This window comes from Phoca vitulina, unplaced genomic scaffold, assembly GCF_004348235.1.
Source record: "Phoca vitulina isolate PV1807 unplaced genomic scaffold, GSC_HSeal_1.0 scaffold22, whole genome shotgun sequence".
NCBI classification, from domain to species: domain Eukaryota; kingdom Metazoa; phylum Chordata; class Mammalia; order Carnivora; family Phocidae; genus Phoca; species Phoca vitulina.
Genome location: NW_022589725.1, coordinates 10175879 through 10192578, shown reverse-complemented (window position 1 = coordinate 10192578; position 16700 = coordinate 10175879). Strand labels below are relative to the sequence as shown.

Below are 16700 nucleotides of genomic sequence, written 5' to 3'. Positions count from 1 at the left end.
CTTCTAAACACCCCAGCCACACATTCCATACTGATAAGAAGTCTCTTATTACATATCCCTGAAGGGAACCCTTGACCAAGACAGCACACCACCACCACTACCTCCCATGATCCTCACCGAGGCAGTCCTCTGATGTGCAGCCTGGGTTGCCAACCTGGCCACATGGTTGATGATGGGTGCAAAGTTGGTGGGGCCATAGAGGCGAACTTGGGGCAGGGCTTGGCGGTAAGCATCCACAATGCCCTGGATGCCTAGCAAACGAAGGCAAAAAACACTGTAAAATACCAATCCTGACATCAACCCACCCTGGCCGAGGAGATTTGGGAACCTGGGTGCATTTCATTCAATCACCCCTATAACCCAAGGTACTTAACTTTATCCTACAGATGGGAGAACTAAGAACAAAGAGAAGGGCACTTGCCCTAAATCACAACTTGAGTTAAATCTGATTGAGGGGGTCCCCTGAACAAATCTAAGATAGTTAAGCATCAGATTATAACCCACTTAATAAAATAATGAATTATAATCCATTTAATAAGAATCTCTAGATAATTAATTAATGGGAAAGAAGAGGAAACTCTTAATAAATGTAGGAGGAATTACAAAATCTTTGACAATCACTGATTGCAAAGATCATCAATAGGTGCTAAAACTATAGGGTACTAGTTAATGAGTAACTGGATTTTTTTTTTTTTTTTAAGATTTATTTGACACAGAGAGACACAGTGAGAGAGGGAACACAAGCAGGGGGAGTGGGAGAGGGAGAAGCAGGCTTCCCGCGGAGCAGGGAGCCTGATGCAGGGCTCAATCCCAGGACCCTGGGATCATGACCTGAGCCGAAGGCAGACGCTTAATGACTGAGCCACCCAGGCGCCCCTGAGTAACTAGATATGGATATAGCCTCATGCTATCTTCCCCAAAGATACTTATTAATTACAAATAGCGGACAAACCTGGTAGACTCTACCTTAACCAAGTGATCAAAGTTAACATGACTGGTAATAGGATAAATCAACATCAGGGCCTCCTGACATGGGGTACTGAGAGAACACGTAGCATCGCTTCTGTAATATGCCCACCAAAAGTGCATAATCTGAATCTAATCATAAAGAAATAACAGGTAAACCCAAACTGCAGGACATTCTACAAATTATCTAGCCTGTAATCTTAAAAAATGTCAATATCATGAAAGACAAGAACAACTCTGGAAGACAAAATAAACAAATGCATTATGTGATCTGAGATTTTCTTTTACTGTAAAAGACAACTGGCAAAATGAATAAATCCTAGATTGGATAATGGTATTGATGTTAATCTCCTGATTTTGAGAACTGTACTGCAATTACATAAAAGAATGTCTTTGATTTTAGGAAACATACACTGAAATATTTAAGGGATGAAGGGTGCAAAGTTGGTGGAGGGAGGGAGAGGAAGGGAGATGGAGAATCTGAGTGACAGAGAAGAAGGTAAACAATAGCCCCTGTGACCCAGGCCCTGACCCCTGAGCTCCAATGACCTAAATCCCCTATAACTACTCTCACAACTTTTCTCTAAGTCTGAACTCAGGTCAAAAACCCAGGTCAGATCAGGTCAAGTTTTCCCCTTTAGTTTGTTGCCCACGTGGGGGTAACTAGGGAATCATGAGGTTTGGCCATCTCTAGACAAAAGAGCTTGGGCAAAAAGCACCCTGAAAAGAGCCGCACCAAGGCTTCCACTGATGCCCAGACCGGTACCAGTGAGCTTCCAGGCAAAGATAATGATAACAGCTACCATTTTTTAGAGAGTGCTTAGTATGTGCCAGGCTTACTGCTTCAAAGTTTATATTAAATACTCAATATCCTACGGTATTTATCGTTTTTATGAAGCCAAAGCTTCACACTGGTCCCAAGTCACATGGTTTTAGAAAGAGGCAAGATAAAGATTTGAGACCTAGATTTGAGTCCAGAGACCTAGCTCTAAAATCCACTCCTCTGGGGGCGCCTGGGTGGCTCAGTCGTTAAGTGTCTGCCTTCGGCTCAGGTCATGATCCCAGGGTCCTGCTCCGCGGGAAGCCTGCTTCTCCCTCTCCCACTCCCCCTGCTTGTGTTCCCTCTCTGGCTGTCTTTCTCTCTGTCAAATAAATAAAACCTTTAACATAAAATAAAATAAATAAAATAAAATAAAATAAAATAATAAAATAAAAATAAAATAAAATAAATAAAATAAAATAATAAAATAAAATAAAATCCACTCCTCTGGACAATGGAGTCAGGTATCTGCCCCATTACCCCCACACTCCCTTGTCTGCATAGGCTTGGCCTTCTAGGTGTGGACAGATCTGCCTTACGGTGGAGGTTGAAGGAACTTACCTGGGCAGTAGGGGTTACTGGGGTTGAAGTTCAAGGCAAATTCATGCGAGACCTGAGGGCAAGAATGAAAATGAGGTTCTTTCTCCATGACCATCTATGTGCAAAGAAAAAGGACACTATGGTATATTCCAAGCATTGTATAGGAGCTATGTAGTCCTGAACATTTATTTATTTATTTATTATTTTTTTATTTTTTTTTAAAGATTTTATTTATTTATTTGACAGAGAGAGAGAGAGCGAGAAAGGGAACACAAGCAGGGGGAGTGGGAGAGGGAGAAGCAGGCTTCCCGCAGAGCAGGGAGCCCGACGCGGGGCTCAATCTCAGGACCCTGGGATCATGACCTGAGCCAAAGGCAGACGCTTAACGACTGAGCCACCCAGGCGCCCCTGAACATTTATTATACACATGCCTGTAGGGATGCATCCCTGCATCTCCACATCCACATGTTGGGTGCCACACAGCAAGTCGACCACATCCCCCCAAATCAGGACCCTGACACTGAAAATAGGAGTTGGGGAGGCAAAAAGAGTGCTCACCTGCCAATCGGGGGGTACCTGGGCCCCAAATCCAAATGCTGGGAATAGCTTGTCCCTGTGGGAAGACAGTGAGTTGGAGAAGAGACAGGAGGGGACTGTGAGCCCAGAGGCTTAAGCATCTGCAGGGAGGGGGATGGGCAAGAGAAAAGTTACTCACGAGTCATAGTCCTGAATCACACTGCCCACACTCCACAGTGCTGTCAGGTACTCGTTGACCCCTGTTGGGCTCAGGTAGTGCAGGGAGTCCGGGGAGGAAGGATCTCCATTGGAGCCTGTGAAGTCAATGCCTACCTAGGAGGGGAGGTGGGGAGCTGAAGACCACTCTGAGACCCAGATCTGTTCTCTTATCCCTGATAAAGCAACTTACAGTGAAGTTGATTTGACAGCCTCCCATCACATAGTCCAGGAATGAATACTGTGTTTCTACCTGCAGATGAAACCAGGATCATGGCTGGGGTGAAGGGGTTGGGGCCATGGAGCACACGGGTCAGAGCCTGGGTCACATGGGCTATTGCCTCACCTGGCAAATCTTGACACAAACAGTCCCAGAGTTCTTGTAGCTTTTCTTTTTCTGCTGTTTCTCAGGGTGGATACATTCAAACTCAGCCTGGTGAGGAAAGAAAAATTAGGGTAGGAAACTCCCAGAGCATCAGCTGGAACTGGCCTGCCCTCCCTCTCCCCCTGGGGCTGCACTCCTTTAGGCCCACCTTAATACCCCTGAGCAGGGCTGGCACTCACCGGAACTGCTTGCAGCTGGGCCAAGCTGGTGTAGAAGGTACCAATGAGATCATGTGAACCATCACTGTCATAGTCTGAGCATCGCACCTGTGTGTGTCAGGGGAGTGGGGGAAGGTGTGTATGTGTATACAGAGACCAGGGGTAGGGGGCAGGTGAGAATAAATCCCTCCCCATGTCCAGTCAGGAGGCAAACTCCTCACCTGGATGGGTGTGCTGGGGTCTCCCCCACAGAAATGCTGAAGGGGAACAGAGAAGCGCTTCCATGTAGGGTTCAAGTTGTTCTTGATTACCTGAAGGTGGAGAGCAAGGCCTCTAGTGAGCTCTGGGCTGGCATATGGGGAGCTGTCATCCTTCTCTATCCATATGCAGTCTCTTTCTCCCTGTTCCAAACCTTGGTAATCACAAGCCCCAGGAGAGTCTCTCCTACCCCATTCCACCCAATCCCAGGGGTCTCACACCTCAGATCTGTATGCCAGGTGCCATTTCCCATCACCCTGACAGAAGAACTCCAAGAACGGGTCCGATTTCCCCAGGAAGTCCTGTCAATGCCACAGAGACCCCAGTATAAGACTCAGGGAGAGATAACCATTTTGCCAGTCCCCAGCCCCACCCCCCCCTTAGTTCTTAAACCCCCAGGAACACCATCCCTGCCCCTTAATTCTTAAACCCCCTGGGCTTCCTTCCAGACACACCTTCTTATCTAGGTTTCTGGCCTCCACCTCCATGGTCACTATACGATTATCCTTCATCTCTTGAGCAGATACCTAGGAAGGGGAGGCAGGAGACTGTATCCCCTCATGAGTTCCTCATTGATGTAACCCTCCTCCCCTACAGAGTTCTTCCTTACCGTGATGGTCCCCCGCCCAGCAGGTTTTCCAGGCTTCAGCATCAAGGGTAGAGTTATTATCCCGCTGGACACAATCTGGGGCAAAGCAGGGGTGGGTGGGGGAGCAAAATCTCAGGCAGGGTTAGGTCTTGCTTGGCCCCCACCTCCACATTCCAGACAGTCTGGGCTGTTAGGGCTCTTACTGAACATATGTCTAAAGTATTTTAATCCCTAGCCCTACATACCTGTCCTAGGGAACACTCAGCCCCTCCTAGGAAGTCATCATCCCCCAGCTCAGGTGTCTTGTTGTCTATGTCATAAACGCCAAATCGGAGCTTCTGGACTGTTTCAAAGTGGTACTCAAGCTGCAGAGTCTTGGAGAACTCAGGGCTCGAGCAGTTCCGTACTCGCTCAGTTCGGCCAAGCTGTGGGCAGAGGCCAGTACCATCACAATCACACACCCTCTACCCTCAAAACAGTTCTAACCGTCCTCCACAACTTTAACCCCCAAGGCCCTTCTCACCTCAGCCCAGCTGCCCCCTCCCACATCCTGTAAAAGGACGCAGAGTGGGTCAGACTTGGAGCCGATGTCCTTGTCAATGAGGTGGTCACAGGAAATGGATAGTTGAACCAAGGTCACGCAGTGGGCCATCTGGGAAAGAAAGGACCTGAGTCAAGCATTGAGGACCCTTCTCTACCCTTCCCTGACTATATGTCCCAGCTTGGGAAGGCCAGCAGGCTTCCCCCAGGCAGGGCTGAGCCTGTATCCAGCTCCATGACACTGAAGGAAGAGAAGGCCTTAAAGCCTCCATATTCCTCTAATCCCCCCAGGTGAGCTCAATGGGACAGGACATGGTGAGTACAACCAACCCTGATATGATGGGAAGATGCAGAAAAAGTATATTGGCCTTCATCAACAACTTTGAGCCCAAACTGGTCCTCACCCCAAAAATCCCTATAATGTTCCCAAGACCCAGAATCCAACCCTGATCTTCTGAGACCAATGAATCTCACTCTGACCCTTTACTGGCCCCAGATCAGACCCTAATCAAAATTCTAATCCCAACATGACCATGATCCAGATCCAACTCCCCAAAAAAGTTTCTTCCTCCAATGATTTCTCACTAACTCTCAGGCCCTGCATCTTGAGGTGGTGTTAGGATCCCAACTGATTCTCCTAGTGGGTAATCAGCTACTCATGGCCAACTCACTAGTCTCACTGCCACTACCCAGTCCAAGCCACTGGGCTTATCGCATTAGCCTCTTTAACTGGTCTCCCTTATCCTACACCATCCCCACCTCCACCTCCATCCTCACACCAACAGACTATTCCCAATACAGCAACCAGGGTGATCCTGTTAAAACGTAGATCAGGGTATGCTACACATCTGCCCAAACCCTCTAATGATTTCCCATTACTTAGAAAAAAATGCAAACTCTACCATGGTCTCCAAGGTTTTGAAAGATCTAGATCTCTCTAACCTGATTTCCTAACACCTCTCTTGCTCACTCCATTCTGAACACACAGGTCTGCTTGCCTGCCATTCCTCAAAGAAGCTTGTTTCTTCCCTCATATGATCCACATGGCTTGCTGTTTCCTCACTCCAAGTCTTTATTCAAATTCATCTTCTTATGAAGAAAAGGCTCTCCTTTTCTAGGTACTTAACATTTCAACCTTACTACTACTGAGCATCACATACCCGTTTCCTGCTTTTTCTTTTTAGCATTTATCATTGATTGTCTAATATATAACCTCTCTTCCCCACTAGAATGTAAACTGAAGGAATGTAAATGTGAGGGAAGGGATATTTGTCTGTTCTGTTTATTGCTCTATGCCAAGCACCTAGATAATATTTGCTGAATGAAATCCAAAAGGCCATCTGCAGCCTCAGCTCCCAGACCAGCCATCTCCAAACTGGCAATCAAGGAGCACCAACTTTTCCAATTTACTCATCTCCTCGGCTGAAACACTATCTTCTTGCATGGATCACCATAACTCCCATGTAACCCCTCCTCCTACAGTCCCCATAACAATTACCCTCAGACTCCTTACTATCCCTGCGTCCCGCTGACCCATACACCTGCAGACTGTCTGTACCAAAAGTGCAGATGACGTCAGATGTCTCACCCAGCTTCACTCAGCACTCCAGGTTTCCCAGCGCTATACCCCAGGATGCCTCCAGCCTTAGCCTCCCCTAAACTGACCCTCAGTCAATCCTTCCCCCAACCTAGCCCACAGTTAGTGCTGTTCCCATCTTGGCGCCTCATGGTCTCCATCTGGAGTGCTATTATCAACCAACATTGGAATGACTCTTACACTTTGGCTTGCTTCACATACTGCCTGTTCTTAGCACCTCAGTCTCTGCTTGAAAGCATCCAATGATGGAAAATCCACCACTCTTCTAATCCATTTAGATAGTCCTGCTCCATAAAGTCCTACCCAAACCAACTCAAGTCTGTTGGAATTCTCATTTCTACACATTTGTCCTATTTCTCCCCAGTCTAATCTTCCACAAGGAAAGCCTTATTCCATCTCCCTCTGAGAACCCATCTGATACTTGGAAGCAGTGAAATCCCCAGCTAAAATCTGGAAAAAGAGCCCCAGTTCTTTTCAGTGTTGCCCCTAGAATGTGGCCTGTAGACTCTGACCTGCCTGACCATCCCCCCTTTGGAAGTTCCCTACGAACAGATCCAGAGAAAAACACATACTCCCAAAGGAGTGGGACCACAACTTCCCCAAGTCACAATCTGACTCCATGCTTCTCACTTCACATGTTCTCTGAGGCAGTGTTTGCACAGAACAGAAACAAACGAAGAATGTTCATTTCATTATTGCTGAAACCAGTAAAACACCTGAGAACACTTAAAGGTCTATCTATTGGGTACTAAGTAAATTATGGTACATTAAAACAATGGAATGCTGAGTAGCAGGTAAAATACAAGGCAGAACTATATTATATTGGTATTATATGAAAAAATAAAGTCACAAAAAATGGTAAGAAAAGTATGACTCCATTTTAAACTTCAACTGTATGTGTATATACAATAGATTTGAATAGGTACACAAAATAAATATACAGAAAAATGGAAGGCACACCAAAAATTGCAACTCGGAGGTACACCTCAGGGAAGGGGAATGAAGGTGAGGATTTTATAATCTCTATATACTTCTGTATTATTTCAATATTTTATAGTTTATTTTGTGTTTTTTAAAGGACTTCATTAGCTTTTTCCCCCAATCCACAACTCAAGTCCTCTTGACTATTCAAAGCCCTCTGGTTTAACAACCCCTATCTAACTTCAGGGCTCAATGTCTCTTGCCTCCTCACTGGCTTCTCCTCCTTAACAATGCCTCAGCTAGTCTTCCTTGTGTCAGCTTCCAGAGTTTCTACCTTAACTAGAAGTCCTGCACAGACACCCATGGCCCTTAGGTTCAGAGCCAAACTCCTCAGCAAGGCCACCTTGTGGCACAACTCCAGAGAGTACATCTGCACAGAATTCAGTAGTTGTGTAATATGGTGACCCTGCATCCCTAATTCAACCTTCAAAGCCCTTCCCAGTCTGCTCTACCTCCTGCTATTCCACCACCCAACCAACTAGTCATCCAAAGCTATTTCTGGTTCCTGGAACATGCACACGCTGATACCTCTGACTTTCCTGTCTAACAAATGCCTTGTCATCCAAAGTTCTGCTATATTATTGCTTTATGAAGCCTCGCCCACAATCCCCAAGTAAAATTTATTGTTTCTCCTCTAGATGATTACATGGTTTCCTCATCATCTTCCTTCAAACACACACAGACACACTTCTGTGTTTATTAGCCAAACAGAAACTAGACCATACCATTTCTCTGTTTAAAACTCTGGGATGGCATCCCCAAACACTCAAAAGTCCAAAGTTCTTACTGTGGTCTACAAGGCCTTCCCTGAAAGACCTGACACTTAACTAATCACCTAGCCACACAAGTATGTTCCAGCCAGGTTTCATTTCTGACCCACATACACACAACATCAATCTCATTCCCTGTATCAGAGCTTCTGCACTGTCTTCATCCATAGACACCCGAGAAAGTAAGCTGTATTAGAGTAGGAACCATGTCTGGTTTGCTTAATCTCTCTATCTCCAGTATCTATAACAGTACCTACCCAATAGCAGGTACTCAGTAAATTAAATATTAGTGATATAACATTGAAACTGCCATATCAAAATTTTGACTTTTGTCTACCTTCATAATCCATGGGCTCCTTGGAACTAGGGCTGGGTATTATTTCTGTATCCCTAGTATCAGTGCTTAGTAGGTAGTTAGTACCCATAACCATTTGCTGAATAAACGGTAACATTTGCTTTTGCTCAACTCAAACTTTGAGGCCTTTTCCATTTGAAATACTGTCCCAGCAGTAAGTCTTCTCTATCCTTATCTTATACAACTGAGCTTTAAAATTTAAATTCAGGACTCCTGGAACTCAATATTAAGTGACAAATTTAAAATGGGCAAAAAAATTTTGATCAGATACTTCATAAAAGAAAATAGATGAATTGGAAATATGCAAAGGAAGAGTGATCAACAGCACTAGTCATCAGGGAAATGCAAATTAAAACCACAAGATACTATCACATACCCACCACAATGGCTAAAAGTAAAAAAACTGACAATGCCAAATATTGGCAAGGGCATGGAAATCTCATACATTGTTAGTGAAAGCATTAAATATACCACTTTGGAAACTGTCTGGCAGCTTATTAGAAAACCAAACACACATCTAGTCCAAGAGCAATTCCACTCCTAGATTTTTATCCGAAAGAAAACATTATGTCCACAAAAAGATTTGTACAAGAATGTTCATAGCAGCTTTATTCATAATAGCCAAAAATTTGAAACAGCTCAAGTGTCCATCAATATGAGAATGAATAAACCATCATGTTTATACATGTATTAGAAAACTGCTTGGTAACAAAAAGAAACAAACTATTAATATCTGCAACATGGATGAATCTGAAGCATAAAATACACAGATTCCACTTATAAAGTTTTAAGACAGGCAAAACTAATCTACAGTGAAAAAAATTCAGAATACTGGTTGTTCCTCCCATGTCCCCCAGGGGAGGGGCAGGTATCAACTGAGAAGCAACAGGAGATAACTCTAGGGGGAATGGAAAAGTTCCTTATCTTGATAGGAATGTGAGTCATGAATGCATTTTTCATTTTCATCTAATGGTACACTTAAGGTGTATACATCTTATTGTATGTAAATGTTACCACCTCCCCCTGCCCAACAAGCCTGTATGAAATAATGAACGCAAGACATGTTGAAATATTTATGGGTGAAGTGTGATGTTTGCAATTTCTTGAAATGCACCAAAAAAATAAAATGGATGGTTATGTGGTAAAACAAATATAGGAGCATTTAAATTGTAGAATCTATTTCCTGTATAATTTTTTTAACTTTTCTGTACACTCAAAGTTTTCACAATAAAATGCTGCGGAAAAATTTAAGTGGAGGACTCAAAGTGGAGAACTCTGGGTTTATCCTTGACACTTTGTTGAGAACTACAAAAGTATTAGCAGTAATTATCTGTGGTGGTGAGGTTACAGGCAACAACGGGAGCTGCTGCCTTTTCCCTCACTCTGACTTCTCAGAAGATCCCAGACAGAGAGGCTTTTGATCTGGGGAAGACACACGGGCAGTGGGCCAGGCGCTTCTTCTGGTGCTAGGCCTCAATTTCTGGTAGACAAGAGCATTCTTTCCCAGTCTATTACCATGTCTACCCTCTCTTTCCCCACGATTGGTCCTGTTCTATCCTTTCTCAGTTTCTTCTTGGACCAGACTAAAACCCCAACCAGAATGTTGTGGGCCTACATGTGCATACGGGACTGGATTCCATTTCTAAGAGACCAGAACTTCCTGTGCTACCAGTTTTATTCCCAATCTCCTTGCTTTGCTTCTCATTGGAATTAGCAATTCTTTATAAGCAAATCTTTACAATATGTACTTTTCTATCCTTTGAGTCATAGTCCCTTTAAATTATCTAATGCCTGGGATTATTAATCTCTCCCAAATCCTGTTGATCTCCTTTAGAATTTATTTCTAAGCCTACCTCTGTTTAGAAATCTTACAGAATTAAAATTCCTAGTTCATGTCACTCTTCTGTCCTATATCCTTTGAACAGCTACATCCTTAAGCCAGACTCATTTACTTTTCACCTAGTGCCATCATAATTAATCTCATGGGGGCTTTTACTCCAATTTTACAAAACCATATTAAATATCACATTTAAGTGAGTCAATAAAAGTATCAGAAATTTTCTCACTTATTTCTGTAAGAGAGGTCTGGCTAATATTTGCCAGGTGTGTGCGCGCTCTCTTCTGAACCAGCATATCTTGCCTGGATGCCTGTAAGTCTCCTAACTGGTCTCTTCATTTCCATTCTCAGTTCAACAAAGTCACAGACCTTCTCTGACTCCAAACCAACAAAACTCAGCTTCTCATAAACCTATCAAAATGTGCAACTTGTTTATCTATTACCTCTAGTAGACTATAAATTCAACAAGAGAAGGGACCAGAGATCTGTCTTGCTCCCATTCTAGTGACTCACACATAGCAGGTGCTTTGTAAATATTTGTTGAATTACTGCTAGGAAAGGAATGATAATCCAAGGATCTTCGAAATGACCCAAATCTAGTCCTAGCCTGCTGCTGAAGCCATCAGGGGAGAAATGAGCTTTTTAGGAACACTCAACACAGAAGACTAGCTTATTTCTATGTGCTCCCAACACCCCCAACCTTTCCACTTGGTGCTAGTCAGGAATTGCAAACAGAAGCCACCAAGTATATAGCACCAATCTTTTCTGCCTTTGCTTTCTAACACTTGAAGCTTTGTTCCCTTCTGCTCTCCCTTGTAGGTTGCTTTCCTCTGCTCTTCTCCATTGTTAGAAATAAAAAGGAACCGAGTGATCCTTTAAATCCAAGTCCCTCAATTCAAGTCAGAGAGATAAAATGTGATTTAGCTAAGGCCACATACATGGCTAAACAAAATGAGGACCAAAACTCAAATATTCTGACTCCTATCTCGTCTAGAACTTTGGACTATAGTCATACCCTCCTCTCCTGAAGAAGTTTCCTTCTTATATCCAACAGCAACGTGATGTAGTGGGCAAGAGTATGGGTCCTGTGGTGAAGTGACCAGGCTCCAAATACTGGCCTCATGTCTCTCCCTAGCCACAATGAGATACTACTACACACCCACCAAAACGATGTCCTACCTATGTAATTTAGGCAAAATACTAAGCCTTAGGTTCCTCAAAACTGGGGGATATTATCTTTTTTTGGAAGATTCATATAATGTATGCAAGGTGCTTAGCACAGTCTAGAACTATTATTACCAATTAGTGTTAGCTATTATCATCATTCTTCAAGCCTAGCTCTCATATGCTCTTTTTCACAATATCTCCATCACTCAACAATTTCTCACTCTGGACTACTATACTCAATCCACACCACAACTATACTGTCAATTTTTCCAGCTCCTCACCTGTCTGTAAAATAACATCCTTAGAACAAACACTGCTTCAGCATCTCCTATTTCGCACAGCATAGACCTAAGCACATGATAGCAATTCAAAGCACCTCGAGGGAGGCTTGCAGCAGTGTGCTGGAGCAGGCTTGTATGGTTTTACAAGAGACAAGTGTTAAATATTAAGTAATTTTGTAAATGAATTTGGTAAAGTTTTAAGCCACAGAAATTGGGCAAATGATAAAATCAGAGCTTTCCTTCCCACAGCTAGCTGGTTTACCATTGTTGATAGGGAAACCCACTCTGCCAAAAGGGAGTGACTTGTCCATTTTCTAGGGCATCCCCTCCCCTGCCTTGGAGATTCTAATTCTGGTCTTCATAAATCCATGAACACATCTCTTCTCCTGGATCCAATTCAGTGCCAGTCAAGCTGAAACTCATTGGTCTTTCATGCTCAGGTATTACACTGCCCTCTTCCCTTCCCAAAAGCCTAACAAAGAAAGGAACCAGCCTTCAATCCCATTTCCAGGCTTTGAAGAGGAAGAATACAGCACCACAATGTCCGGGTGCCAGGATCACTCCTTCAACAAACCAAAGCCATGATCACACTCCTGTTGCCTACCTTGGCATGCTGGAGCAGCTCAGATGCTCGATCAAGTCTTGAAAGCCAATCAGGAAATTCTCCACAGGCTCCCAATGGGCAGAGCACCACCCATGGAATACTCTTTTCCCTTCAGATTGAAAAGATGAACTACGCCCATCACCACTGTTCCTTTCCTTCTCTGCCTCAAGGGACATGGGTAAGGTCGACAAGTTTTTCTTTACCCCTGCTTATCCCCTTATAACTCAGAGATTCCCCAAATTTAAATTAGCAGCCCCAAAGACAGTCCTCACAGGTCACAAACTGAACCAAATATGTAAATCCTTACTATAAAACTATATTCTTTTTTCACACATATGACTACAGGCTATAAAAATTGTGTTTAAACTAAAATTTTAAGCAATAATTTAGTTTAGATCCACATTAATACTAAGTAGTCTGGCTGCTACTGTATTTGGCAATTCTAGAACGCTTAAAATGTGAATGTCACACAAAAAGTGAAAAGCAGGAAAATATGGTACAGTAAATGGTCACAGGGTGTCCCATCCCGCTATATTCTGTGAAGGTCAAAAAAGTTTGGAAGTCAAACTACAACATCCCCAGAAGACTTACCCAAAGTTGAACAACCTGTGTCCAACTCTTCAAAGAGAACCTAGCTTGAGGAGCAAATTGGATATGGGGAAAGAAGCAAACTGAAGAAGAACATATGGCCTTCAAGCAAGACAGGACAGTATCGGAGTGAGAGTTCTTCTCTGCCCTAGGACTCTGAATGTGTTTACACGAAGCCTCCACCCACCTACTTCAAAATAAACATCGGAGTACTGGAGCAAGACCAGAATCCCTTCCCCAGCAGGCTCAAGACCGCTGACAGAAGAGTGCTGCCAGTGGCCTCCCACATCTCCCAGAAGTAAGGGACAGGCAATGGTTGAAGGAGGGGCTCTGCCTCTGGAGTCAGGCAGGCAGCCTATGACTGAATAATCTCGGTTTACCCTTACTATTAATGAGACTTTGAGCAAGTTACTTTGCTTCTCTTCCCCTGGATTTCCCCACTTGTAAGGTGGGGAAAATAATAATAGTGTCAATTTTACAGGGTTATTGTGAGGATAAAATGAGGCCAACCATGCAACCAGGCAAAGTATCCCCTCCCTGACACTAACAGAGTAAGTGCCCAATAATGTGTTAACTGCTCCTCTTCTCAGGGCTCATAAATGGATCCTTTGTACCATTATCTAACTTGTTGGTTCATGGGACAACCAAGAAAAATGCCTCTGGTCTACCTGCTCCGGAGGACCTAACTGGAGGGAATGAAGAACCTCCCTACTTTTCTCTCCTAATGAAATTCTCAAGCTGCAGTGTGAGACTGTCCAACTCAGAAAAAGCAGCAGAGCAGTAACCAGACCAAAATTTTGAGTTCCACTGGCCTTTCTGTAGTTTAAGGTTCAAATTACCTACAAACTTCCAGAAAGAAACAGAATGGCTGGGTTCAAAGAATCACAGAACCTTGAAACTGGGCATAATAAGATTATCTCGTTTAATCTTACCTAAAACACTGAGGCCAGAGAAAGGAAATGACTAATCCTGGGACATACAGTAACTAATGAACCACAACTCTTAAGAATATGATTTCTATTCCATCCATTTTAGCAACAGCTCACACCTTGTAATCCAATCTGAAATCCACCTGGCCACTACACATGAGCAGTGAGGCTCATGTGGCCTCTTCCCATGACCTATACCAACTAGCCTTATACTAGATGGAAAAGAATTCTGCATCCACCACGTTTCCCCTATTTGTCCGTCAGGGCAGGAACAGAGGAACTGCTAGACTCCACCACATTTATAGGACTAGAATTTAAGTTTATTCAAAGGAATAAACCTTAAATAACAAGCACAAACTCTGCAAAGTAGAGCTCAGCTGAGGAAAATGGGATTTTTATCAAAATTTTCAGAGAGTATCTACCAGGCAGCCAATTCTGCCCCCAGTCTGCCCTGCTGGAATCCACAGTCCGTTAATCTACCTTCTTTAAAGAGCCTAGTAGGGTGTATAAGACAACAGTACTGGACCACCTTCCTGAGCATCTCCTGGGCAAGGACATCAGCAAGAGCTTGTGCATTTCCAGTGTGCAATGTAATCTATGGCATAAAGAAGCCAAGTGAAAAGCAGCAGACCGGAGCCTTGGGAAAAGAAACCTACCTATTGTTCATAGTGCAAGTCCCTCTTGCACCATGCAAGTTCACAGTGCCAACTACCCATTTCATAGTGCAAGGAATAAATCCACTTGGGATACATAGGAAGTCTTAAAATGGGTTGTTCTTCAGAATTTGTACGTTAGGGAAGTTGAGAAAAGAGAGGGCTTTAATAAGGAAATTGCATTACAGACACACAATGACTTGCCCACTTGCCATTGCAAATGGGGTGCAGGGCGGGGGCCGGCGGGGGATGGGGAAAATTCTAGTTCTGCTGCTGGATTCTGGTGGATTAATAATTTCACAATATAAGACCCTTTAGCCAGTGAAAAAGGTAACTGTAGTCCATGAAAACGGTAACTGAGGTAAGTTAACTGCTTCAAAAGAACTGCCAACATAACAGGAATGGGGAAGGTTAGGAGGAATGCAATAAAATTCAAATACTCAAAAGTAAAGAAACAGCTGAAAGAGGCAACACAGCTAAGAGAAATGACGGGATAACTTTTCTCATATTCTAAATCTGTACTGTCCAGAAGGATGGCCTCCTACCCACAAGTGGATATTGAGCACTTGAAATATGCTTAGTTCAAATCACAATGTGCTGTAAAGTATAAATTGAAAACAGTACCCAAAAAATCTCAGTCATTTTTATAGAGTATATACTGAAATAGTAACATTTCAGATATACTGGGCTAAAATTTATTAATTTCACTTGGGTTTTTTTTGCCTTTTTCATAGCTACTAGAAAAATTTAAATAACTTAAGTGACTCTTATTTCTATTGGTCAGTGTTGCCTAGCGTGGTGATCTCCAAAGACCAGATATGGAAGAGTAAATTTTCTGTTGCTCTGTGAATCTAGAATTGTGCTGTTCAATATAGCAGCCACTAGCCGGCTTTTTAAATTTAATAGTAGCTACAGTGGTGAGGCGCCTGGGTGGCTCAGTCAGTTAAGCATCCAACTCTTGACTTCAGCTCAGGTCATGATCTCAGGGTCATGAGATTGAGCCCCACTTCGGGCTCCATGCTCAGCGTGGAGTCTACTTGAGATTCTCTCTCTGGCCCTCCGCACACCCCCCCTCGCCCCGCTCACAAGCTCTCTCAAAATAAATAAAATCTTAAAAAAAAATTCTCTTGGAACAGCACTGGTGTAGAAAAACAAGAACAAAGAGGTGGACATTTAATATAGAAAAGCTGAAACTCTATTAAATCAATGCAAAACTAGAAAAGAACCAATTTCAGATAGTGGACTGTGTAAGTGATGAAATGGATGGAGAAATTCACTTAATTCTGAAGCATTTATGAATGTCTTATTAGGCCATCTGTTTGTAAGAAGTGGTAATATGGCAGCTAATCAAAGGGTTATTAAAAAGATAAAACATTCTATCCCTCTGGTAGGTCAGGACACCCCAGTACAACCTTCACCTGCCTGCCTTACTCACCATTCAGCTCAGTCACGCCACTCAGGCTCACTGTTATAGCACAATTTTAAGAGCTTCCAGGACAAACACATTTTAGATAGTGCCACTGTGTTCCCTCACACTATTAAACATCTCATTTTACTAAATTAACATATTGTGTCCCCAAGAATCTTGGTTAGAGATCATGCCTTTCCTCAGCTTACACACAAGGCTTCCATTATACTTCCATCATACTTGTTCAGCAACTATACAGGAAACCCTTATCCATCCAGTTCCTGTAGGTTATGAGTGTACCTCATACATGCACAAGTACAACAGAGCACTTACTTGTATAATTTAAAACCTTAGGTCTTTAAAAACAAGCATCTTATTTTGCTTCCTTTTCTATCACAGAGTGGAAGTGCTGGGTGTGTAACACTGCTCAAAAAATTTAGTTAACATGGGTTACTGCTATGGCAAAGCTGATTATCCATGTAAAACTGTCTTAAAAGCTTGGAGGCAACAGACATTTCCAATTCCAACCTGTCAATTCAGTG

The 16700-nt window shown here is 43.2% G+C and overlaps 1 protein-coding gene across 5 annotated transcripts in view; it reads right to left on the bottom strand.

Moving 5' to 3' along the window:
* LOC116641535 (RNA-binding protein 12) overlaps positions 1-16700 on the bottom strand; it is a 35171-nt gene that overhangs the window by 807 nt on the left and 17664 nt on the right. For all 5 annotated transcript variants that reach the window (XM_032419277.1, XM_032419274.1, XM_032419275.1 and 2 more), the window contains exons 2-14: positions 4972-5100; positions 4694-4873; positions 4470-4544; positions 4315-4386; positions 4081-4161; positions 3823-3912; positions 3623-3709; positions 3405-3491; positions 3252-3311; positions 3042-3175; positions 2885-2939; positions 2348-2399; positions 118-251 (exon numbers count right to left, since the gene is read on the bottom strand). In XM_032419277.1, the coding sequence (XP_032275168.1) occupies positions 118-251; positions 2348-2399; positions 2885-2939; positions 3042-3175; positions 3252-3311; positions 3405-3491; positions 3623-3709; positions 3823-3912; positions 4081-4161; positions 4315-4386; positions 4470-4544; positions 4694-4873; positions 4972-5100 (1236 nt within the window). The remainder of the gene's footprint in view (positions 1-117; positions 252-2347; positions 2400-2884; positions 2940-3041; positions 3176-3251; positions 3312-3404; positions 3492-3622; positions 3710-3822; positions 3913-4080; positions 4162-4314; positions 4387-4469; positions 4545-4693; positions 4874-4971; positions 5101-16700) is intronic.